General features: G+C 43.6%; 1 protein-coding gene and 1 long non-coding RNA gene across 4 annotated transcripts in view; one reads left to right on the top strand and one right to left on the bottom strand.

Moving 5' to 3' along the window:
• Positions 1–21,569, bottom strand: part of ARID5B (AT-rich interaction domain 5B) — a 276,705-nt gene extending 255,136 nt beyond the window's left edge. The window contains exons 1-2 of one of the 3 annotated variants that reach the window (XM_053308880.1): positions 20,919–21,569; positions 20,232–20,486 (exon numbers count right to left, since the gene is read on the bottom strand). In XM_053308880.1, coding sequence (XP_053164855.1) covers positions 20,232–20,486; positions 20,919–20,939 — 276 coding nt within the window. In that variant the 5' untranslated portion in view covers positions 20,940–21,569. Of the gene's footprint in view, positions 1–18,818; positions 18,850–20,231; positions 20,487–20,918 lie in introns of those variants that run through there. The other 2 variants (XM_053308879.1, XM_053308881.1) reach the window with 2 other exon arrangements.
• Positions 1,751–16,473, top strand: LOC128350473 (uncharacterized). The gene is made up of 3 exons (XR_008319344.1): positions 1,751–1,835; positions 10,688–10,786; positions 16,230–16,473. It is a non-coding gene; the product is annotated as an uncharacterized LOC128350473 (long non-coding RNA).
• Positions 21,570–24,524: the final 2,955 nt, after the last annotated feature.

Raw genomic sequence — 24,524 nt, 5'->3', positions numbered from 1 at the left:
ATTTGGAGGAGTAGGGCCTTTGGTTATCACAGCTGAGTGGCAGCTTTTCCTAGCAGGAGGATGGAGGGTGGCTGTCTATAATATAACCAACAGAAGTTTGGCATTGTTGAATAGTGCTATCACTGATGAACTTGAAACACATGCAAATTGTAAGCTTAATTAAGAGACAATTGTCTCCAAGACATAAAGAACTGCCATTTGTAGTTTTCCAAAGAAAATTGTGCATATGGCATTCTGGAAGCAGTTCAACATGTTTCCCATCTGTGGAAGATGACTATGCAACTTAGATGTCAAATAATAATATTCCTCATTTATACAACACCTTCTGATCATGCAACACACTTCACATACAGGCCTGGTTCAGACACAACACTAAACTATGCTTTACTGCTACAAGAATAAGTCACAATGAGCCTTGGGCCTGTGCACTGCCCCTTCCCTCTCCTCCTTTGTATATGAGAAGAGGAGAGTGAAAACTTCTCTTTTTACTTATAAACCACAGTTTCCTCTTGCATATTAACTTGGGGAACTGTGGTTTATATTATCTCTAGTTAAATATTCTTATTGTCAACTCACACTCTCTTCTTCTCACACTCAGAGGAGTCCAAAAGGTCTCCATAGCATTCACAATAACCAACACCGTGGTTTCAATTATTGACCGTAAACCCAGCCAAATTATCTCGAGTCAGGTTTTTAAAGGATGCCGACTGGGCCTATTGAAATGTTCTCACACAGTAAAATTAAATAAATCACAGGCTCAACATCCTGTTTAAACCAGGTTGATGGTGCCTGTGTGTGCATGTCCTGCAAGTATGTTGAACTGTGGTGTGGTAACACGTCAGATGGAAAAAACAGGAAGCACCCAACCAGGCAAGCAAAAAAGGAGACAAAATTTCACAGTGCTGAGAAGCATTTATTGAAGCCCAACACATTTCAGCCTTTGAGGCCTTCTTCAGAGGCAATAATTTGTATTATTTCAAAGAGACTTGAGCAAGTAGCAGGGGCGAAGCTCCCCTTGGACAAGGAAGGACAATTGCACCTGGGACCACAAAGTTTGAGAGGCCCCCAAGGGCAGTCCCCTCTTGTCCATGAGTTGCCCCCACCGCGCCCCCACTCGCTGCTATTTCCCATCTTCACCACCGGGGAAGCAGCGGCAGCAGGCAGGCTTCCCCCCACTCTACCACCAGCCGGCGTGTGGGTTTCCCTTCCTCCAAACAGCATGCCTGTGCTGTTTGAGTATGGAGAGGTCACAGCATGCAACAGTCTCCATACTCAAACAGCGCAGAAGCGCTGCTCGGAAACCCGTGCACCAGCCGGTAGTGGAGTGAGGGGAAGCCAGGGAGAAGCCCACCCATCACCACAGCTCTCCTGGCAGTGAAGATGTTCAGTAGCGGCAGAGGCAATGGCCTGGTGATGCTGAAGCGGCAAGGCCTTCCCCAAAGGTAATTAATTGGGGGGGGGGGGGCGCTCACAGATGAAGGTGGTGTGGTTTCAGCACTGGGGGGCCCCTGCAACCTTTGTCCTCTGGCCGCCAGGAACCTTGCTACCTCTCTGGCAAGCAGCCTTTGAAAGATAGATGCCAAGGACCAGGGTCACTGACAGGAGTGAGAACAGAATCTCCTGCACTGGATCCAGAGGCAGTAGGGGCCCCAGTCGTGGAGCGCCACCTCCCTTATCTGCCCACTACTTCCCCTTGTCATAACCACTGCAAGGAGACCAGTAGAGTGCTGGTCTTGAGTGCTTCCGCAGAGACATTCTAGGCCAGCACTCTATTGCCCTCAATACATTTCCACTCCAGCACTCCTTTACAAAGGAAGAGCAAGAGGAGGAAGAAGGTAGGCAGGCAAGAAACCTTGGCCATGGAGGATGGAAAATGCTTCTTGGAACACTTTGCATGCCTTGCAGCTTGAGAAAGAGGTCTGAGGGAGGGAGATGGGGGAGTGGCAGAAAAAGCTGCTCCGTGCACAAAGCGGGAATCAGTCCACCACACAGTTGCCAATAAACTGAGGGTGGGAAATTCACATATAGTGGATGGGCCCAGAAGAACCTGTTGCAACCCAGGCCCAGTTTGAACACGCAAGCTTATATAGGTATGATATTGCCACTGCATGACACACGTAAAACCGGCCTCAGCAATCCTTAACAAAACCCTTTAGAATAGCCCTCAGAGGTTACACACACCACAAAATGGGCTGAAGCCGAGATATAATTGCTTGCTTAAGGCCACTTGGGCTGCAATTCTATTAATTATTATTATTATCATCATCATCATTATTATTATTAATTCAATTTCTATACCACCCTTCCAAAAATGGCTCAAGGAGCCATCCAAAAATTACACAGAGAAATAATAAATAAATAAGATGGCTCCCTGTCCCCAGAGGGCTCACATTCTAAAAAAAATACAAGACAGACACCAGCAACAGTCACTGGAGGTACTGTGCTGGGGGTGGATAGGGCCAGTTACTCTCCCCCTGCTAAATAAAGAGAATCACCATGGTAAAAGGCGCCTCTTTGCCCAGTTAGCATATTTACTTCAAGCAAGTCCCATGAGTGTTGGAATTTGTGGGCCTTTGGGTTACTACTAAGTAAATGGCAGAGGCAAGTTTTGAACCTGGGATCCCCCAATTCACAGCTCAGTGTCTTGGGTGCAGCACTAGTTGTCCAGCAGCCCAGTGTTGCCAATTTTCTGGGCTCCTAATAAATCTTGTTTGCTCACAAGGGAAGTAGGTGAGTACAAAATTTCCCATTGCCCATTTCTCTTATTTATTTATTTTTAAAACCCGTTTCCAATTAAACTTCTATCTGCCATTGCAAACAGAAACTGTGTCAAAGACAGAAAATAAGGTTCAGTCACAATATTTTCGTATCAGATGGCCTACTGAACTCCAGGAACCATTTAAGTTTAGGCAGGTTGACAAGCAATTTATTGCTCTTTTAGTCTTCTCTAGTTACCCTGAGAAAACCGTTTTTGTCCAGACTACATACATATTTTTTTCTTACCAAAGAGTAATATACACTGCATTAGTAGAATAAAATTATGCAAGCGGATTTCTTTTTTGGCTTTTGTTTGTATTGGGTCCCATTGTGCTTGGAAAAACAATATGTGCTTTAATTAGCAAATATCTGTAAATAATTTACTTGCTTCTCCATGAACAGAACAATGAGGGCAGTTTTCTCATACATCTACCGAGCATGTACACTGGGTTTCTTGCCATAATCTCCTATTGTTTGATATCTTTATCAATCAGTACATCATTCACAGCTAACATTGAAATGTGCAGAAAGAATCCAAGTCTCAGAGTTATAAAGTAGCAGCTCCAGAGCAAGGAGGGCCTACTGTTTTTATTTTTAATCTATAGATTTATTTTTAATCTATATTTTTAATCTATAGTAACATTATAGAGTTACTTTGCATGTAAAAGTGCAGAGTATATTTTAAAGAGGAAAATAAGCTCCCCAGTTATCTACAATCCTAGTACCTATATGTCTATATATACAAAGAGAGCGGGGGGGGGGGGAGAGAATGAGAATCAAAATAGGTACAAGGTGGGAGTAGCCCTTAATCAGCCTCATTAATTAAAATCTGGCCTTTAATGATTAAAATTGTCCTCCAACCAGTTAATCAACTAAAACTTTAGTTGATTAATCTGCTGATGAAAGCATAAAGTTTTCAACAATATCATTACTATTTATAGTGATGTATAGTGTATAAAGTGTTCCATATTTCTTAACTAATGTTTACAACAACCCAGTAACAAACGCCATCAATGTTATTCTCCGGATTTTTGCAAACCAGGTGGCTGAGAGACAGAATATTTTCCTAAGTAAATTCAAGGCAGATGTAACATTTGAATCTTGGACTGCCCTGATTCACAGCGCAGTTTCTTAGGGTCAAACAAGATATAATGGGGACAGCATTTTCCTTTATTCATATGTCTGCCTTGCTGATGCCCTAAAGGGAGGGGTAGTCTAATTGTTATCATATAAGTAAACTCGGGTGATTCAAGGATATATAAGTGGGTGCCAAAGGGCTTCATTATAGAGTTACTGGGCCAGTTAAAAACAACATCATCCAATGTCTATCAATATAATTTTATTGGAGCAGTAGAGATGGCATTATTGTACTTTGCCACAAAATGTATTTGTCACTAGTGAATCCTGTCTTCCTTGGAAGAGATTTATGGGGGGAGGAAGGTAAGGGGCTGGAAAGGTATATGCCTATTACATTTAGAAAACCAATCAATCAATGGCCTCTATGCTCTCGACCATATTTTCATAGCAGTTTATATTATCTTCTATCTGAAAGCCCCAATTTCTCCTTACAGATTCCTTTCCCAGTACTTTTTGTATAATAATTACCTATGTTAGGTCATCTGAGTTCCTGTGGACTTATAGATATGCTTGAATGACGTCCAACATCAAAAAGAACATATTAAAATCATCTGAGTTTCACTAAATCTATATAGCTCATGGTATCACAATTTGATTTTTTTTAAAAGAGAGTCTACAATTTTAGTTGCTCCCTTCTGTGATTCAGGTCTGCCATTCTCAACAGTTTGCCTTCTCAACAGTTTGCTGACTGAAGTATTTGATCATAAAAAGTTATAACTTTGCAAACACAAATAAAGAATTCAAGTTACTCTGAGAAATCCCAAATTGTTTAAGTTGCCCAAATAAATCAAACATCTTATTATTAATCATTATTATTTTTATTATTATCATTGTTTTTACTCCTTTCTCAAAATTTATTGGCACCCACTTATATATTATTATGGGAGCGGAAGTGAAGCTTCCTCTAACTGACTTCCCTGTGCTCCTTCATAGGGCCAGAGTAGGGGTTTTTGTGTGTGTGTGTGTGTGTGTGTGTGTGTGTGTTTTTGTACACATTTATATCCCGCTCTTCCTCCAAGGAGCTCAGAGGTACATGGTTATTTTTATCCTCACAATAACCCTGTGAGGTAGGTTACGCTGAGGGGTACATGACTGGCCCAGAGTCACCCAGTGAGTTTCATGGTTGAATGCATATTCGAACTCGGGTCTTCCCACTCCTAGTCCAACACTCTAACCACTACACTATGCTGGCTCGGGGAGTCCTCAGCAACTGCCCTCCATGGACCACCTGGATGGTGCATACTGAAAAAATCACTCTGCTGCCACCACCAACACCACCACATAAAGGCTATGAACACAGAGATAGTCTCAGGGATCAGCAGTGGGTTCCCAGCAGCTGCAGGCAGCACTAACCCCTAATGCTAGCCCAGCTACAACACTTCACCCCACAGCCTGAATCAGAGCCAGGGTGAGAGAAATTTGACTGCAGTACTAGAGCATGGGGAGGGTGGAAAGGGTTCAATTGCTTTCACCTGCATAAAGCTTTGGTTGTAAAAATTAAACACACATATTATGCTTTCTATGTGAATGGAGCAGCCATGAGATCAACAAATATGGCTTCCCACATCATGACCGGTTTGTCCCTTAGCATCTATAATATAGCCCTATTTGCATGTTATGTTTAACGCATGTAGTATAATCTGTGTACAGTGTATGCACATACAGTGATTCATTTTACACTGAATGAACATACAGCAGTAACATTCCTGTCTATATCCTGCCCAGCAGTAGCATTCCTGTCTATAGGCTGCATTTCAGAGAGCCTGTATCCAAGTTCACTTTTAAAAATGGACACACATAGAGTCATCTGCAGAAAAATATGTACATGTATACAGACACCTGAACACATATACAACATCATGTTGGAACACGGCTTTTGTTAGCATCCTGGCCAAACACGAATGCCACTGGATTAGGGGCATTATATGCTAGCATCTTCTCGACCTTCTAACTATTTTGTAACTACAAAACAATAAATGCCACTTGTCATGACCAATTACATAGCGTCCAGCCTCTGTAGGGTTAAAACTGGATGGGAACTAAACATACAGGATACAAAGAGAAAACATTTAATTGAAATATGCAACAATTTAAGGCATTTCTGAATTGAATGCCAATCCAAGGGCCTAATAATAGTTCAATGTTAGATTTTCCCCAAATCTACCTTTAAGCAGCTATCACTCCCCTTCTAATGAACAGCCTGGAGGGAGCAAGGCATCTAAGAGGCTGAGCCAGAATCTAATTTCTGCATCCTATGCATTTTGTGCATGCATGATTAGGAAACACAAAATCTATGTATGCTTTAGCCTCCTGAGCAATTCAGTAAGTATGATTAAGGGATAAGTAGCACAAAAAAAGAGCCAATTTATCTCACTTGTGCTTAGGAATATACTACCGTGTAACTAAGCAACTAAAAATAAAGTATAGCCTAATTAATTCACTCCTATGCTTATTTAAAACACTCAATTAGAACATCCCCCCCCATCTTGCTCAGTATCTTAACATGCTTGAGGGTGTAGCATGTAAAAGCCTTTTATTCTCCAAAGAGAAGAGTTTAATGTTTAGTGCCACTGATCAGGCTGGGAACAGCAACTACAGAAAACAGTGGGTGCATTTTAGGTGCTAAAGCTGCAATCTTAGCCATGTTTACTTGCAGCCATGTAACCAGGGCAGGGCGAAATGGATACCTGTCCCTGGGTAGAACATGAGCAAGGACTCAGAATGGGTATCAAAGCCACTTATAATGTTGTTAAAATGATTTAAAATGGTCTCCCCCTCCCCATTTTGAAATAATAGTTTTAGGGGTGGCAAATGAAAAGTCACGTATCAGCTTGCTTAGAGGCTTAGTGAGGGCAGCAGGTTAGACAGAATGGCACCATTGCAGCAGTACAGCTTCTGACTGGCCCTTTGTCTGCAACCAAACACTGCAAAACACATGTGCATATTGCTCCTAAAGTAAAGTGGTGCCGTCAAGTCGGTGTCGACTCCTGGTGCCCATAGAGCCCTGTGGTTGTTTTTGGTAGAATACAGGAGGGGTTTACCATTGCCATCTCCCACGTCATATGAGATTATGCTTTTCAGCATCTTCCGATATTGCTGCTGCCCGATATAGGCGTTTCCCATAGTCTGGGAAACAAACCAGTGGGCATTTGAACTGGCAACCTCTGGCTTGCTAGTCAAGTCATTTACCCACTGCGCCATTAGATGGCATATTGCTCCTTGGGAAGGGGAAAACACCCAGAGATTTGTGGCTCAGAACAACAGGTTTGCTGCATAGCACTTTCTGAGCAGGAGCCAACCAAGTAATGATAATCTATTAATATATTGCTAATTGATCATGTGTATACGTACAGGACCTCGGCAAGCTCCTGTTTGGGGATGGGCACTTGGGAGTAGGGAGGGACCACAAGCCATGCCCAATAATGTTAGTTTTGGGGGGAAGCCAAGACCTCCCCACAAAAAACTACCCCCAGACAAGAAGAGAGCACATATGCTTTGCAGCCACAAAAAGCCCGATGAAGGTTTCAAAAGGAGGTGGTTCTTCTCTTGCAAATCAACAGGACACAGCCAATAACACTGGAAGTTTGTCCGGGGGGGGGGGGAGAAGGAGCAAGGAAAACCATGGACAGTGGGTCACAGTGAGTGTCAATGGGTGCACAAGACACAGGCTATATAAAGAAAAGGGGGGGGGATGCCATAACAAAAACAAAAGAGAGTATATCTTAAAAACAAACAAAAAGAAAGGAACCAACACAATATACTGTACCAAACAAGAAAACAAAACCATTCTAAGACAAGACCTTCCCAACCCTACATGTCATCTTCCTGCTGCCCACCAGTGCCCTATTCTGTCCTTAGACATTTCAGAGCTGATGTGACAATGCTGTTACAGATGCTGCTTGTCTGAAACTTGAAATTTCAACAGGAGCACTTTTAAGAGTACAGTTCATTCTTAACTTGCTTGAGTGCTAGTTCTTGTGGCGGGGGACAAAACTGGGACCCGGCAAGGGGTGTGGGAAAGATGAGTTATACTATTGCTTACTTGGAAGTAAGCCCACAGAATTCAGTAGGACTTGTTAGAGCAACAAAGGAATTATTACAGATTGGCAGGAGTGGTGGCAGAACAATTACATGGCTGATTAAGAAGGTGGGGCATCTTGAAGAAATGCTGCTAGCCCTCTTTCATCGCACTAGCCATGGCCAGGAGCAAGACATACTCAAAGACTACAAGACTGTTCACACAAGCAGACCTACCCATCCTTGGGCAGCCCAACCTGGGAAGGGCTGCTTGTGTGAAGCACTGGGGTCGAGGCCAATCCCTCCCAGGGAGCCCAAGTTTTTTACCCGGCCATTTCCCTCATAGAAGGGCGTGAGTAGATAGATACTGCTATCTAGGTACAGGGCCACGTGAATGTTCAGGCTGCATGCAGCCCAAGCACCTAGAGCCCAGCACCTAGAGTGCCTGACTCATGGGGGAATCCCCTAATGCACCACGCTCATCATGCAGTGCATTGTGAGATATCTAGAAGCCAGGCAGTGTTTCCCCAGCCTCCAAAATGCTGTGCTGCTTGCCACAGTGGTGAGCATGTGGGCGGCCAAGCAGTGTGGCACAGGGCTCAGGACTATCATCTGGGGGAAGGTAGGAATCAGAATCTCTTTATTTCGGCCATTGAGCAGTAGACAATAACATCAAATTAATTCATTGCAAGATTTACATACAATATAACAGAACTTGGCCACCGTACTAGAAATTGTTACATTAAAATTGTGCAGCAAATAGTCAAGATAAAAATCATACGTGTGGCCAGGAAAATTCTTCAATAAAGGAGAAATCAAATTTAAATGGGTATCCTTGTAAAAGTCACAACAGAGAATTACGTGGGCGGTAGTTTCAATGGCACCTGAGCATAAACGAGAAGAAAATGGAATCCCTTTGAAATTCCCCTCCAAGACTGCAGCAGGAAGTGTGTTGAAACGGGCAAGAGTCATTGCTCGTCTGAATCAGGGGCGTAACTATAATAGGGCAAGGGGAGACAGTTGTCTGGGGGCCCACTGCCTTGTGGGCCCCCCCAGAGGCAAGTCACATAACTGACTCCCCCAGCTGCACAACCACCCGGGCTTCCTTCATTTGTATTCATCCTCCAAAATGGATGTGAGTGTTAAGACCTGGAGCTACCAGAACAGCATGTCTTTCTCTAGAACCATTAAATGACTTGCCTCGTCCACAATTTACAAAACCTTTTAAAAAATATTTTAGGATGATGTTGTGTGTGTGTGTGTGTAACTATGCTTTTTGTTACCACTATTCAGCCTCATTTAAGGTTTCTTTACTTCATGAGCTGAGCTTCGGGGTGGGGGGCAATTTAAAATCTTGTCTCTGGGCCCACTCCAACCTTGCTACACCCCTGGTCTGAATTTTGCAATTGTAAGATTGTTTAAATAATCAGCAGGTCTAAAATTTAAAAGCTGGTTGCCAATATGCAAGCCACTCAATAACTTAGCTGCTTGCTCTTGCAGTTCAATGTCTAGAATATGCCGTTTGATAGCCCTCATGGCTTGATCGAATCCCAGCCTAATAAGTTCTCCCTGGAGGAGACCATAATACTGGAGTTTAGTTTTTACCGTCACCTTCCACTTCAAGGTGTCAGCCAATGTTAAGGGAGCCAGACCCACCTGGGAAAAGTGCAATTTCAACTAAAAAATGATACTGCTCTGCCAATGGCTCGTTTCCATCCTGGTGATACCTGCCTCCTGTCTGAGGACAGTGTTTGGTACGCAGCAAGGAACTTGGAAAATTGATCTAAGAAATTTCATTTGGACAGCTTCCAGTGGGGTGAAATTATCAAATGGGCCCAGTTGGGCTCCATACAGAAGCTGCGGATAGACTTTTGCTATAAATAGTTTGATGGCAGCAGGTATAAAGAGGGCACCCCTTGTAAAGTGGAAGGATTTAATTGAATTTGCCGATTGTTGGTCGTTTTGAGTTATAAGGTTTAGGTGGGTTCTTCAGCTGCCAGATGAATGGAAAACGATGCCAAGATATTTTAATGTTTTCACTTGCTCTATCTTGTGGCCATTCACGTGCCACACATGAGACTTTGGTTGTTTCGCAAAGACCAGAACCTTCGTTTTCTGATAATTTACCTCTAAGGCCTCGCCAACACAATAGGAACTTAATAAGGCAAGAGCCTGCCTCAGCCTGATTGGAGTCTGAGACAGCAGAACCATGTCATCCACGTACAATAGAATCGAAAGATGTCTATGCACCAATTTGGGTGGATGTGTAGAGGGATCACTTAAGTGGGACACTAAAGAGTTAATATATAAATTAAACAAGACAGGGGCCAAAATGCACCCTTGTCTCATGCCGCCCTCTATAAGTTGGTATTTCAGCCGACAGATGACCTCTTACATTGCAACGGACTCTCAGGCGGGTGTTTTTTGTGCAGCTTGTAAGTTAGTAACAGTAGGCACTTTGATAAGTCTTTCAGTTTTAACCATAGTCTATCCCTAGATATAAGGTCAAAGGCTGATTTCAGATCTATAAAAGAGGCATATAGGGCAGACCCAGAGATATGAGTATATTTCTCAGCTAAATGGTGTAATATGAAGGCTTGCTCTAATGGAGAGCTCCCCTCACAGAAGCCTGCCTGCTTGGGGGGCCAGAATGTTATTAGAATCAATCCAGTCAACAAGTTTCTCCGATAGATGTTTAGCATATAATTTGCTAATAATATTCAGGAGACTGATAGGGCGGTAGTTGATTGGCTCGTCTCTTTCCCCTTTTTAACAGATGGGAATGATTATAGCAACACCCCAGTCATGGGGGACTTTTGCGGTGGAATCTATAAAGGTGAAAAGGGAGGCTAAAACGGGGGCCCACCAGGAGAAGGTAGGTATATTCCTGCCTCCCCCCTCCCCAGCCCTCCCTAGCCACCAGGGATTTTGGTCGTGTGAACGACCTTCACGTCTCAAGGAGTGATTATGCAATTATCAATTTCAGGAATAGCTTATGATAAATGTCAAACATGCATCTCTAATGTATTGCAATTAGAAGTCTGCCTGATCTCCAAATCTGAATTAATTTGAGCGAGTGTATATTGGAGACGAAAGCTACGTTAGCACAATTTTTCTTCCAGTCTCCCTATAATAAACTTAATCTGCATATCTGAAATGTGTTGCCATTGCTGAGGGTGATGGATGAGTGCTCACTTTTGAAGTCTCTGGGCAGGCCCAATTTAACCTAAGAGTGCAAATGTCCAAATATCTTTAAACTAGCAGGATTTCCCCACAATACTAGAAGGAATTCCCCACAGATGCAGCAAAAAAGGAACTGAGTCTAAGGAATTACCTAATCCTGAGCGAGACCATTAGTCCCTCTAACAGTAAGGCTCATACAATTTACAATTTATACAATGCTTTTGAGTGTTCAAAGCACTTTACAGAGATCAGCTCCATTATTCTTACAGCCACCTTGTGTTCTTACTCCATATTGCAGATGGCAGAAAAGGCTAAAGGTAGGAGAGAAAATGGCTTGCCCTGGCCATGTAGTGAATTCACAGCTAAGGTTGGATTTGAACTGGGGGCTTCCAGTTCTCACACTTAATCATTACACTACACCAATTCTCACCTCGCCCAGCACTACTATGGCTAGCAGTAGCTCTCCAAGGACCCAGACAGAGATCTCTGGAGCCGTGCTAACTAAGGATGCCAGAGGTTAAACTTGGGATTTTATAAATGCAAAATATGCAGCACTCTACCACTGTGCCCTCTCTTGTGGAACACACTGCCTGATCTATCTCCCTCTTCCTTTAGAAAATTCAAAGCAACTGACCTAGGCCTCCTAGGGGCTCCCATGCAGATACCAGTCAGATCTAAATCTTCTTAGCTTCACCACTGCTATTGAAACAAGTGTTTCTAGACCTATCACTATATTATGGCCCCAAAACACAGCATTCCAGCAAATATGTGTTTCAGACACAGAGAACCGACCACTGCACCAGAGTGACACTTTATGCCACACTGCTATTTTCAAGTCACATGGTGTTGCAGGCAAGAGTCACAAGTAGATACACTAGTGTGAATAAATAACTGCTTTTAAAAAAACCAGACTTAGTATGAAAACTAAGAAGAAATAGCACAACAGCTCGTTCCAAATTCCAGGAATTCCTAGAGCAATAGGCATGCTTTTATTGATTGCCTAAAAAAAAATCAGTGGAGTGGGCCTGGTGGATCCTCCTTTGGGAAAGAGTTCTAGAATACAGTCAGCATCACAGAAACTAGGGAAGGACATCCCCAATGCAGATCATATTGGCACCTGAAGCAGGTTCCAGCCGATCTTATTCACAGTGAGGGAGAATGGATGACACATGGAAAAACTATCTTGGATAAAAATACCTTTAGGATCAGGATAATAGAAGTATCTTTAGGGTCAGGATGACAGACACACTGCAATGGTTTATGATTTGAAACCGGTTTAACACAGAACAACTATGGAAACTGTAGTGGTTTATTTGTTTGTTTTTTAGGATGCTGAAAATTTTCTAGTTGAGTTCCTTAGTCCATTCAAACAAAAAACAAAACCAGAAAATGGAATAAAGTATATCACACTTTTACAGACCCCTTAATACCCACTTGCCATAGTCACACTTTATGCTCCATTGTAAACAAAGGCCAATCCTTAATTTGTTGCAACTGTGCCATCCCCCCTCCTCTTCTTGATACATGACATACTTTGGGGCAGTTCAGATGATATGTTCAACTGGCCTTGCACAGTGCGCGATAAAATGCCAGGGTGCTCACATCCCACTCCGCACATTCACATCCAAACTGCATGATTAGGAATGGTTTAGGTGTTCTCCACCCCCTGTGAATGTGTGGGGTGAAATGGTGCATGTGGGAGACTGTGCACACCAGCTGGACATATTGTCTGAAGCTGATGTGAACAGTCCCAATTCTGGACATGACTATGCCATATGAATAGCCCCAATTCTGCACACGATGACAATTTAAATAAGTTTCAGTCCAATTTACATTAGGAGTGTAGGCATGCCTTTACAACAGTCAAGTATATAACTGGAATGAACAGTGAAGGCATGGCCCGTGGCTGAGCATGTTTATCTATTTCATCCTGTCCCTAACAAACCACACAAACCTTGAACTCAGCCTGAGCTGTTTTCCTCAACCATCTTTACATTAGAATAAAATCACAGCTGGCCTTGTGGTAGCAAGCGTGAATTGTCCTCTTTGCTAAGCAGGGTCTACCCTGGTTTGCATTTGAAAAGGATAATACTTGTGTGAGCACTGTAAAATATTCCCCTTAGGGGTTGAAGCCACTCTGGGAAGAGCACCTGCATGCTTGCATGCAAAGGGTTCCAAGGACCCTCCAGCTGTGGAGCGAGGCTGGCGGCAGCCCATGTTTGGCCGCCGCAGCCCCTGGCCCTACCCACACATCTGATGTCAGATTGGCCTGTGATCCCTTGGGACAGAGCGACTCTCCCTTAAAGGCAGGGAGAGTCGCTCCAGCCTGCACTGCCAATGCAGCGTGGGCTGATTTTGTTCCCAAGTAGGGCTGCGTGGCCCCGTTTGGGAGTGAAATACCCAGCAGAACTGGAATCTCAAGGTAGATATGCATACGCAGTTAATTACTCATATAAGATCAATATAATAGTAACTAGATGCAATGAAATTTGCTTAAACCAGAAACTTTAAGGAAATTTGTTTTTCCTTAAATTATCTCATAAATAATGTCAGTCTTCAAATGCAAATACTGACTCAAATCACTCACTGAGGAGCTGGGCAGGGCAGGTCTAATGACCAGTGAGACTGAAAGACCTGGATCTGAAGCTAAGTAGGCTGCAATCTTAAACATATTTACTTGAACTCGACTTCTGAGTAACATGCTGTGGGTGTCTTTCATGGGCTATGGGCTTCCCTGCTAACTGAGCAAAGAGGCACCTTTTAAAAATGGTGATTCTCTCTATTGAGCAGGGGGAGAACAACTGGCCCTATCGAGACCCAGCACAGCATCCCTCCAGTGGCTGTGTCTATCTTGTGTTTCTTTTTAGATTGTGAGCCCTTCGGGGGACAGGGATCCATCTTTATTTATTTTTATTTTTCTATGTAAACCGCTTTGGGAACTTTTGTTGAAAAGCAGTATATAAACATTTGCCGCCGTTTGTTGCCGTCATTTGATCTGAAGTAGCCCAGGATTGGCATGAAGCTCTGTACTGAATAACAATAATGTTTTGTGTTTATAGAGCACTTTAGATACTCTGACTGATGAGCTTTACATCATTTTTACATCAAATGAGCTTTACATCATTTTCTTATTGTAATCTGTTGCTGGCTGACATCCAGACTACATGACTCAATAGTACTACTTGGGAGCCAAGATTTGAACTGGGGACCTCTGCTACTGCTGATTCATAGCTCAGTCTCCTGGACATTACGTTACAGCAGCCTGGCCCTGATCTAGCCCTGTATTGAAGATTACCCATATGTTTAAGAATAACACGGCCACTTAGTACATGCTGGAAAGCCTTAAGTAATGACTAAAGAGGCACAATTGGCTCAGTGGCACTTACTCAAAATAACAAAGTTCACCAAAATAGGCTGTTGCTAAAGGTGATGGACTATCAGAGAATATCCTGGGATCCGGAGATTTTCGCTACAGATGTTAGAGCTCCAGTCTCAAAGATATAAGAGTAGCAACGTCTTTCACTACGCAGTAAGACAAGTTTGCTGTCCGGTCTAGAGTATCAAGTGTATCACACTTCTATTTTCCTTTCCATGTTGGCCCTATCACAGCTTTTTAATATGAGGGGAAGAGAGTGGATTGATTTATGTACTGCCATAAATCCAGTTGTATTTTTATTAGTTAGTGAGCCGTATAAACCTAAGGGTAGATCTCAGCTCTAGAATTCTGCCTTCACTAATATATAGTGATACTACCAAATGACATTTCACCCCCACATTTTCCCATGGGTTGTGGGCCCTGTCTCAAACAGAAGGCTGCGTAAACTGGAATTTAAACTTAGAAAAGTCCAGAGCAGTTTTATAAGATATGGTGCTCCAGGCCTCCATGGGGCTCTAGATCAGGAATGGTCAACATTGGGTCCCCAGATGTTATTGGATGACAACTCCCATAATCCCCAACCAAAGGCCACTGGGGCTGGGGATTATGGGAGTCGAAGTCCAATAACAATGTGACTAGCACTCCTGAAGTGTGGGCATATTGCTTTAAGTATCTGTGCACTTCTGCAAGACCATTAGCGTTTCCATAGTGGTCCACAGCAGTGTGCGCCAACTGGAAACACCCACGTAACCTTGAATATGCGGACCGCTCATATGTCTTCTGCTTCAGAGCCTAATGCCTGTGACATGCAAACATGTGTAAACACACACACACACACGGATGGTTGCTATTTCTAAGCAAAAGCAGGTTCAGGAGGGGCCAATCTGGAGTGGAGAAATGACAGTGGGCAGAGGGGACAATTAACCCTTACCCCACTTCTTGCCTCCCCCTCTAGATCACCCCCCAATTGCTGCCCCACCTTAGTGTTCCAACTACCTTTGCTAAGACAGCATTTGTTGGGGGGCTAGTTACAAGTGTGCAGCTTGTTGTTAGGTCCTTACGCTCACCGATGTAAGGATGTGTTTGCTCAACCAGAGTCTTTCTAGCTTTACAAGCTCAATTGGTTACATATAAATGTAGGCTGGGGGGGGGGGAGTGAGGAGGCATTGTGCAACATGAAAGGCTGCTATTTACACCCAACTCTGATCAAGTCAAACATAAGGCAATCAGTTGAAATATGTCATCAGAAACCTCTTACAAAGACTACAAGCCTATGACTGCAATTGCCTGGAAGCAAACGCTCAGTGTAACTTACGTCTGAGTAAACACACATAGCATCAGGCTGCAAACCTATGTAGCGTTACAAGGACATGAGTCCCACTGAAGTTAATGGGATTTTCTTCTGAACAACTATGCACAGGATCTGGCTGTTAGGACTACATCACAACAACATGAAGTTTTGCACAATATGAAATGTCCTGCACAAGCTCCACAATATAGCTTGTTTTGTCTGATGAATGTGCATGCCTGTTTCACCGCACATACACATGGCAGTAGAGCTAAGCATGGGTTTGCTACATGCGACAAACTACATGTGAGATTTACAGATGCAATTTCCTATTCATAACTGAGCTCCTTGTAGGAAATTCATCTTCTATAAAGTTGCCCTAATACACTCACTTCACTACTTTATCCTCCTGTAACAGAGTCTTAGCTAGTAAGTTACAATTCTGAGAATTTTACAAATAATTGCTTACAGGGCTCATCAGACAAGCAAAAGATACCTACAAGCAACAATTGTTAAACCTATAAAGGAGCTGATCACCATTCTGAGATAAGATCCAGCATTCTGCTAATCATCAGTTTTACTCAGAGCAAGTGCCTCTGTTGACCTTTGACCTCACTCTGACACTGCAGATTTACAATCCACATTAAAAGGAACGTTTGACCACACTTTATCCACTGTCCTCAGCATATAATTAAAATTTGTTACACGGTTCCTTTCCTAAGTCCTGTTGATTCTCAATAAATTATCCCAAATGCAATCAATGTCCATGGACAAGATGTAGACGTACAAAGGGTTATATGATATTTCTCAGTTAAAAACGGCCCCGTCTCTCCGCTGCAGAAATAGCTGTTGATGTCATTTACATAAAAGAATTATTACTGTGGTTAAGTTACTTGAAATAACTGCTCTCTGTACCGAGAAAGAATGCTGAAATGTTTCCCTTAAGTAAGAAACTGCCAATCAGCAAGCCTCCCTTTTTTGTCTCTGCACTGCACATTTTCTGAACAGAATTTATCATCCCAAACAATTTAAAATCAATAATAAAAAATCATTTCAGCGTCTATAAACAAGTTAATGGAGTAAGTGAAAACAAAGTAGAGATCTTAATGGGAGTGTTATGTTGCCCTCTCTAGGCCCTGGCTTTAAGTGCGAGTTTCTGTAGGCTCTCTGCCAAAGAAGTATCACTGTGTGCTGTTGCTGTTTCTGCTGCTGCTGCTACTCTGCTAATGAATGACTAACAGAGGCCATGGGCGGGGGGGGGGGGGTGTGACATCACTGGGGTGTACAACTGAACTACATCAGGAAAACTTTCTACCTGCTTCATATTATATCCAGAAGCATTCCATACTAGGTATTTGCATCATTTCAAGGTGTGCCATCATCTCCATAAAAATGATTTTCATATGGCTGAAGAATTCAGAGACACATCACTTAAAGTCCTTATGAAATACACCCATATAATCATATGATTAACTGCTAGCAGTTTGCATTTAAAATCACATAAAATAAAAGTGCATAATATCAGCAACATATACCCAGATGAGGTTCAGAGTATCAATAGAACACTCTGGCTCAAAATGGAAGGATTAATTTCCCCCCCTGATGATTGTGCCACAGTACTATCAGATGATCATTAATGCATATTAAAATGATGTATGGCCCATCCCCCACCCTCCCATTTAAAAAAATGACACAAAACATGATTGGCGTATGAATATTCACTACAAGAGATTTCAAAATATTTGCTAATCCTGTCATTCATGCAGCCCCATCCTATGCACATTTACTATGAAGCAAGTTCATCCTTGCTTAATGGTGCTTAATCCCAAATAAGCATGCATAAGATTTCAGCCTTCTTATATTTAGGAATGTTCTATTACAGTCAGCAATCCTAAAGTTACATGTTAGAGCCAGTAGTCTCACTAGAAAACAATGAAGTTGCTCACCAGAATGTGGTTAATGACTGTAGCCATAAGTGAACATGTAGAGTTTTTGGACAAAAGGCAAGATATACATTTGATTAGTTAACAAATAATAATTTTTGAAAGCTAAATGACAAGGGCTGCAATCCTATGCACACTTACTTGAGGAGTAAGTCCCAATGAACTCAGTGTGACTTACTACAGAGTAAATATGCCTGGAATCAGACTGACTGCAGAAATGATTACATGTATTTACATTTTAAATGTTTTAAACAAAAAAGTTATCCAAAACAATTTCACAACATTCCCAGTGGTTTCTGTCTGTTTTAATGGCCTGTAGTCTTTTTCAAAGGGAGAAGTGAGGGGAGGGGGATATTTAATCCTTCCCCTTTCCAGATCACAGGCCAGGTTGAAGTAATAAATTTGAAAACCAAATAATAAGTACTAGTGAAAGGGGGAAGGGGAGGAGAGACAGCTGCACAGAATAGCTGGACGGTGGGGGAGAGAAGAGGATGGGGCAGATGAGATCTCTGCAAAAAGAAAGAAAGAAAGAAAGAAAGAAAGAAAGAAAGAAAGAAAGAAAGAAAGAAAGAAAGAAAGAAAGAAGGGGGGGTTCAACCTGTGCTTAAGTCCTTTCCCCTCCTCCAATAACTTTGCCATATTCCAAAATGTCAGCTCAGGAAAGAAAGGGGGGGGAGGAGAATGGCATCAAAAGTACATATTTGATGCAAATGAGTCATGAAGAACTAGAAAGCACTTTGCACACCGAAAGAGTGTGCAAACGGTCACTCAAGTATAAAAAACATCTCATGTAAAATGAACACTAAAGTAGGGAAATTAAGGAGCGCAGCGCATAATCCGAACGAATAACTCGATCTCGGAGCGGGGAGGGGAGGGGAGGGGGGAGGGGATTGCGGGTGGAGTTAAAAAAAAAAAGCTACAATTAACTCCATCAGACTATCGATTGTTGAAGGAACTGGCAGCTCGGATTGTTAAGGAGGGAGGTTGGGCGGCCCACTGTGGACATGAAGAAGGCTGCGAGGAGGCTCTCCGATCGCCCATTATTGCGCCTGGAAGGAGCCTACATCTGGCTATTGTTATTATTCTGATGATGATGCGCCTTTGCAAATTCGCCCACCTCTCTCCGCATAAACACAGCGCCGCTCGCCCCGGCCCTTAAAATAGTTCTTCCTCAGGAACACGGTGGAGAGTCAGCTGACTCGAGTAGCCAGCAGAATTGCGGGCATACATGGAATTACAGATCTGGAAGAATACAGTGTAAATGCGAGCCTGCCAGCGCCACCGCTCCCTCACACCCCCCCCCCACCTCCTCCTCCACCGGCCCCACTCGATCTGCCTCCCCAAGCGATCGGAATATCTTCACTTTTGCCTTTCGACTTCACACTTTCCCGGATCCCAAACTTTCCCGGGTGGAAACTGACAAGGCATGCTCTGCATTCGAAACATGTAACCTGCACACTCCGGTTACTCAGAAGTAAGTCCCATTGATTACTAGGGACTTACATCCAGGCAAGGGTGCCCGGGAGTGCAGCCAAGCAGCCCGAATCGCTGCCACATTACTCGAAAGTAGGTCCCACGCTCTTCAATGGGACTCGCAAGGAAACGTGAGCAAGATTTCAGCCTTATACGAGAAACCGCTTCGCTTTGCCAGGGAATCCACTCATCTGCCCCCGCCCCCACGCTGCCTTTTCTGGAAAATGCCCACTTTTGATAGTAATTGTGTGAAGCTAGTACATTCAGAGGAAGAAATAACCATGATGATCGGGAAAGCGAGCTGGCTGTTAATGCTCAACGTGTTTGTGCTGGTTATTACACACCAGAGTGCTTTGAAATACGCCCAGGCATATCTGCAAGTTATTTGAATGTATTATTTCCAGTACCTGTCATTTATCACTTTATTCAACACGTCTTTGCCAGCTAAATCGCTTTTGATCTCACTCACTGCCTCCATTTCGTAATTTCCGCTTTCTTTCCAACATATCAAAATACTTGAAGACCAAAAAAAGAGAAAGCACACACATAGGCCATCCAAAAAAAAAAAAAAAAAAAGCCTCCGAGAAGAACAATATTTAAAAATCCACTTAGGGAGGAACACAGGTTTCTTTCTCTCTTTTTTTTTAAGCACTAAAATGAAGGGAATCAGCAAGCATGTGACAACGACGCTTAAACAGCAACGTTGGAGGGAGGGGAGAGGGGGAGGAGGAGGGGGGTGATGTAAGTAAAGATCACCTTCAACAGAGAGACACCAAGTTATTGGATCGCTGCTTTAAAATATGAACATTCCGCTCAGCCCTGCTCTTTTAAGATGACAGGCAGAGCCTGGCAATGGCAACCCGCTGCAGCCCTTCCTTAATGGCACTAGCCCTTTAAAAAAACAGAAGCTCACGTTGCCGGCAGAAGGGAACATAACATTTCAATCCTGTCCTTTAATAAACATTAGTGGCGGGGGAGGGGGGACGCGCACACACAGACACACACACAATGACACAAGCAACACACACACACACACACACAAAGATATGTTTATCACCTCGCCATGGTCACTGTTTCTGCCTTGAGGAGTATCTTCTGGTAGAAAATAAAGTTTGGAGCTGGATAAAAGTTGCCTGCTAGTCCTTTCTTCCCACAGCAGCTGTAGCTCCGCTATGCAAATCGGATCCTCTGGCTTACATCTTACAAAGAAAAAATCGCCAAGGGACAAAATTCTTGGTCTGCCTTCAAGGTGGAATTGAAAAGCCTTGTAGAAAATGTAAGGTCCGTGTAAACCACACGGAGAGCCGACCCACTGGAAGAGGGATAAACAAGAAATTGGGGTGTGGGGGGGGGGAGTTGAGAAAAAAAAAATCATCAGCAATTGCAGATCAATTAATGTTAAAAAAGCACAACCCCTATTTGATCAGAACATAGTGGAGAGAGACATTTATAAATCAGACACAAGTTAAGGTGGAAATAATGTCACAACCTAAGACGAGGGGGGCTTGTTTTGGGAGACAGGCCGATTTTCCTCCAGAGGGGGGAAAAATCCGATCATAGTCACCATTATAATAATCTGTGTCTCTCTATATGATCAGCAAATACATTTTTTTAAAGGGAGGGAAATGGCAATTAGAGGGGGAAAGTTCTTGGAAAGTTTGGGGGAGGTGAAGGTGGGTGTCTAGGGGATCCGGGGTGCTGGGATCTGGGGTGCAGAGGCGGAGAAGAGAGGAGAACCGAATACCTGGACTGAATTGGGCTCCATCTCGACGTTCTGAATTGATTGAACTCAACATTCTCTCCAAACTTGTTGGCTTGAATGGATTGCATCAGGTCCTGGCAGGGAAAAGCGATGTCTCCCAACAGTCAGCTCCGAGCCTCAATATAAAAGCCACATCTTACATCCCAGGCTCACCCAAAATATCAAAAAAATCCGCTCAGCGGTTCTCACGGCCCCCAACTTCCCAACCATGTAGAAAACACGGGGCTTTTCTGCCGATTGCTGCCGGTCTGCACAGGCGATACAGGTCAATGCCAAACGGAGGCACAGAAGGGAGGGTAAGGGATTGAGGCAAAATCGGGCTCCATGGGGTTTTTAAAAATCTCCCAGCGCCCGGATCTCTGCATTGACCTGGTGGCACTCCCTCGAAGCCCCCGAAGTGCCAAACAAAAGGGTCGTTCCATTTTTGCCGTGCGGCAAGGCGCTCTTGTTGAGCTGCTCAGCTGACAGGACCTACTGGTATATGTCTAATATAAAGAACACTTCCTGCAGAGAGTCAGCGGCGCTGTTCTTCTTTCTAATTCTCTTTAGCAGATTTGCTTTTATTAGACATGTAGATTTGTTTGATAGTTAAATTACGTTCCCTTACTGCCATATTTCCCCCCTCCCAAAGAACTTGATCGGTTAGATTAGCTGCCTGGTGCTAGTATTCTAACACAGGGAAGCGGGGGGAAGATAAAGTGGGTTATCGATTATATAAACATATAAATATTAATGCATTTGTGTTCTTTTGCCAAAAAAAAAAAAAAAGCAGCACGGGGGCGGGGGGGCGGTGAGCGAAAACACTCGCAGGCACACGGATCGCGGGATCTTGCAAGCAATATTGAGCAGGCGGCTATTGCATTTATAAGAGGATAGAACAATAAACGGTGAATGATAAATCAATATGTAGGGACCAGCGGGGACTAAGTGCGGGGCTCCGTCAGATCGGCGTGCGCATTCTTTAATTTGAAAGTATATATGTACATACACACATAGCTAGATATATTACACACGCGCATACCAGTTACGTGTTTACAATGCAGATCTCGAGCAATAACTAGCGTTGTTTATGTAACCAAGTTGTGCCGAAATGCTCACTTTTAAAGCACACACAGAGAGATCTCTCTCTTTCAGTACGAGTTGGGGGTGGGGTGGGGGTGCGGAGTAGGACATTCATTTGGAAACTCGTTAAACGCCGTCCGAAATTAAAAGTAACTGGGACTTGGGAGGGGCTGAGGAGGAAGCATAAACCCTAAGACAATCAGCTGCTTGTAACGTGGGTATTTATTTATGTGCTGATTGTTCTGGAGCTTTGCAAGATTTGTGCATGCAGAGTTATTATGCAAACCCCGAGAAACTTAAGAGCCACAGAACGGGGGGGGTGGTGGTGGTGGCGCTGGGGAGAGGATAGAGACAGCGAGCAAATGCAATCAAATAGCAAAACTGATCCAGCAGCAGTAGCAGCAATCTCTGCTTTTCCACCAGCAGCCTATAGAAGGGACGCTTTTTTTTTCGCAGTGTTGATAGAAAATGGTGCATTCTCTCTCTCCGGATTTTACACCGTTGGCACTGAAGCTAGCGTAGTTGATCTTACACACACACACACACACACACACACACACACACACAAAGTAAACATGATGTACTATACAGGGAAATAAAGGTCTGTACAGTATGACAGTTGTAATCTGATCCGTGATAAAATTACAGGATGTCGAAATGACTGGCAGGCTATTTTTAACGCTTTCGCAACGTTTCACCTCTAAGTCACAGCGTCTAGTTGAAACAGGATTACTTTAATGAATATTATATTCACGTGGCTGAAGTTAATACAGTCAGTCGGCGGAGGGCGGTGTAAGGGGGAGGGGGACGTGGATCTTTAGTGATTCGAGGTTTACAGCAAAGAACCCACCCCAGCCCCCCCGCAACATGTTCGCAACGCTTGTTTCTATCGCAGTGCGAATTAGGGTTGTTAACCTTATCTAATCCATATTTTTTTTCCTTAAAGGGCAGTAATAGAAAACAAGATCTCTCGCCTGTTCTGTACAGACAGGGAGATAAAACGGGGAGAGGGAGGGAGAGGGAAAGAACATGGCAGGGCTTCAAATTACAATAAGTAATAAAAGTCCCCATGCCAAAGCCCGGAGAGCTGTCGAAAACTATTTTAATAATTTAAAGGGACAGTACAGCTCCGCCAAACGCAGGCGATTAAAAAGAAGCAATATTTATATATTCCTCCTCCCCTCGCCCCCTCCGCTCCCTGCAGCTACATTAATTGCCCGATTCACAAACCCGTTCAGCCGGAATGTTGGAGTTTAAGCCGATATAACAACCTGATACTACGAAGAGTTAGGCGCACCTAAACGCATCGGAATCTGGAATAATTGGGGTTAAGGCGTGCCTAACTCTATTAGGCTGCTATTTTAAAATATGTTCATAACCCGATTCTGTGTGTATTTGCTCGGAATCCAGTCCCACAGAGTTCAATGGAGATTATTCTCAAATGAAGCCGCAATAACGCACACTTATTTGGGAGCAAGTCCAATTGAACTCAGTGGCACTTACTTCTGAGTAAGCATTTAAGATAACAACGTTGGGCTCACTGGATAGACAACACTGTAAGGCACTACGCCTGCCAGACCGATCCACTTACTCGAGAGTAGCCCTATTGATTTCAGCGTGTCTACTCTAGAGTAAGGAAGAGGAGTAAGCCGAAGAGGCCATTCCAAACCCCTCCCCCCCTTTATTATTAATACGGTGTGTCGTCTTCAGCCGCTGCATTGTTCTGGTAAACATCCTAGCCGGTTTTTGAGGAACTGGAGTTGCAGATTTATTTATTTTTCTCTCTCCACAAGATCCTATTGAAGATTGGGACTCTGAGTCAGTTTCCTGTATAAGCAATGCAGCAGGAGCAGCATTTATGCAGAAAACCTCAATTTTAAAAGGAAAGGGAGGAAAAAACCCTCGGGCTATCCATCTATTGTATATTATTAACATCCTACCCCACGCCCGCTTCTCCCCATCCTAATGCACGTTTTACACAGCAGAGGAGCAACTTCGGATTCCACTGGAAACTGTAGTCCTTAAAGTGACTGTAACTAATTGGAAACATGGTAGCACTGCCGGCCTGTTCTTCAAAGTGGGAGCTAGAGGCGGTGGCCGCTGCGTAATCTTAAACTGACCCCATTGCTCCCCTCTCCCCGTCACGTAAACTGGCGACTTTGGGGGAAACTTGTAATCCCAGTTAAGAATCAGATCCCTTCGACAAAGATCCTTCATGCCCCCATCACGAAACTTTCGGGGGGCCCTCCCCATGTGTGCCCCCCCCCGGGGTGCTGGCCACGCCTTTCCTTCACCGTGACGCTTGCCGCCGCTACGCACCTGTAAATTATCTCCTCTGCAAATACCCATGCAGAGAAAGTTTCAATTAAGATAAGTAGATTGTATTGAGAACTATGTTCTTTGAAGTAATGTAGTTAATAGCCTGTTTGATTTCGGCTTGCGAGAGAGTAATAACGCTGTATTCAAGGCTCCATCAATCACCCCAGCAGATGTAAAGCTCCAGACACTGACACTCGGAGGCGGCGG

This window comes from Hemicordylus capensis, chromosome 3, assembly GCF_027244095.1.
Source record: "Hemicordylus capensis ecotype Gifberg chromosome 3, rHemCap1.1.pri, whole genome shotgun sequence".
Classification (NCBI taxonomy): Eukaryota; Metazoa; Chordata; class Lepidosauria; order Squamata; family Cordylidae; genus Hemicordylus; species Hemicordylus capensis.
This window is presented reverse-complemented; position numbering and strand designations above follow the sequence as displayed.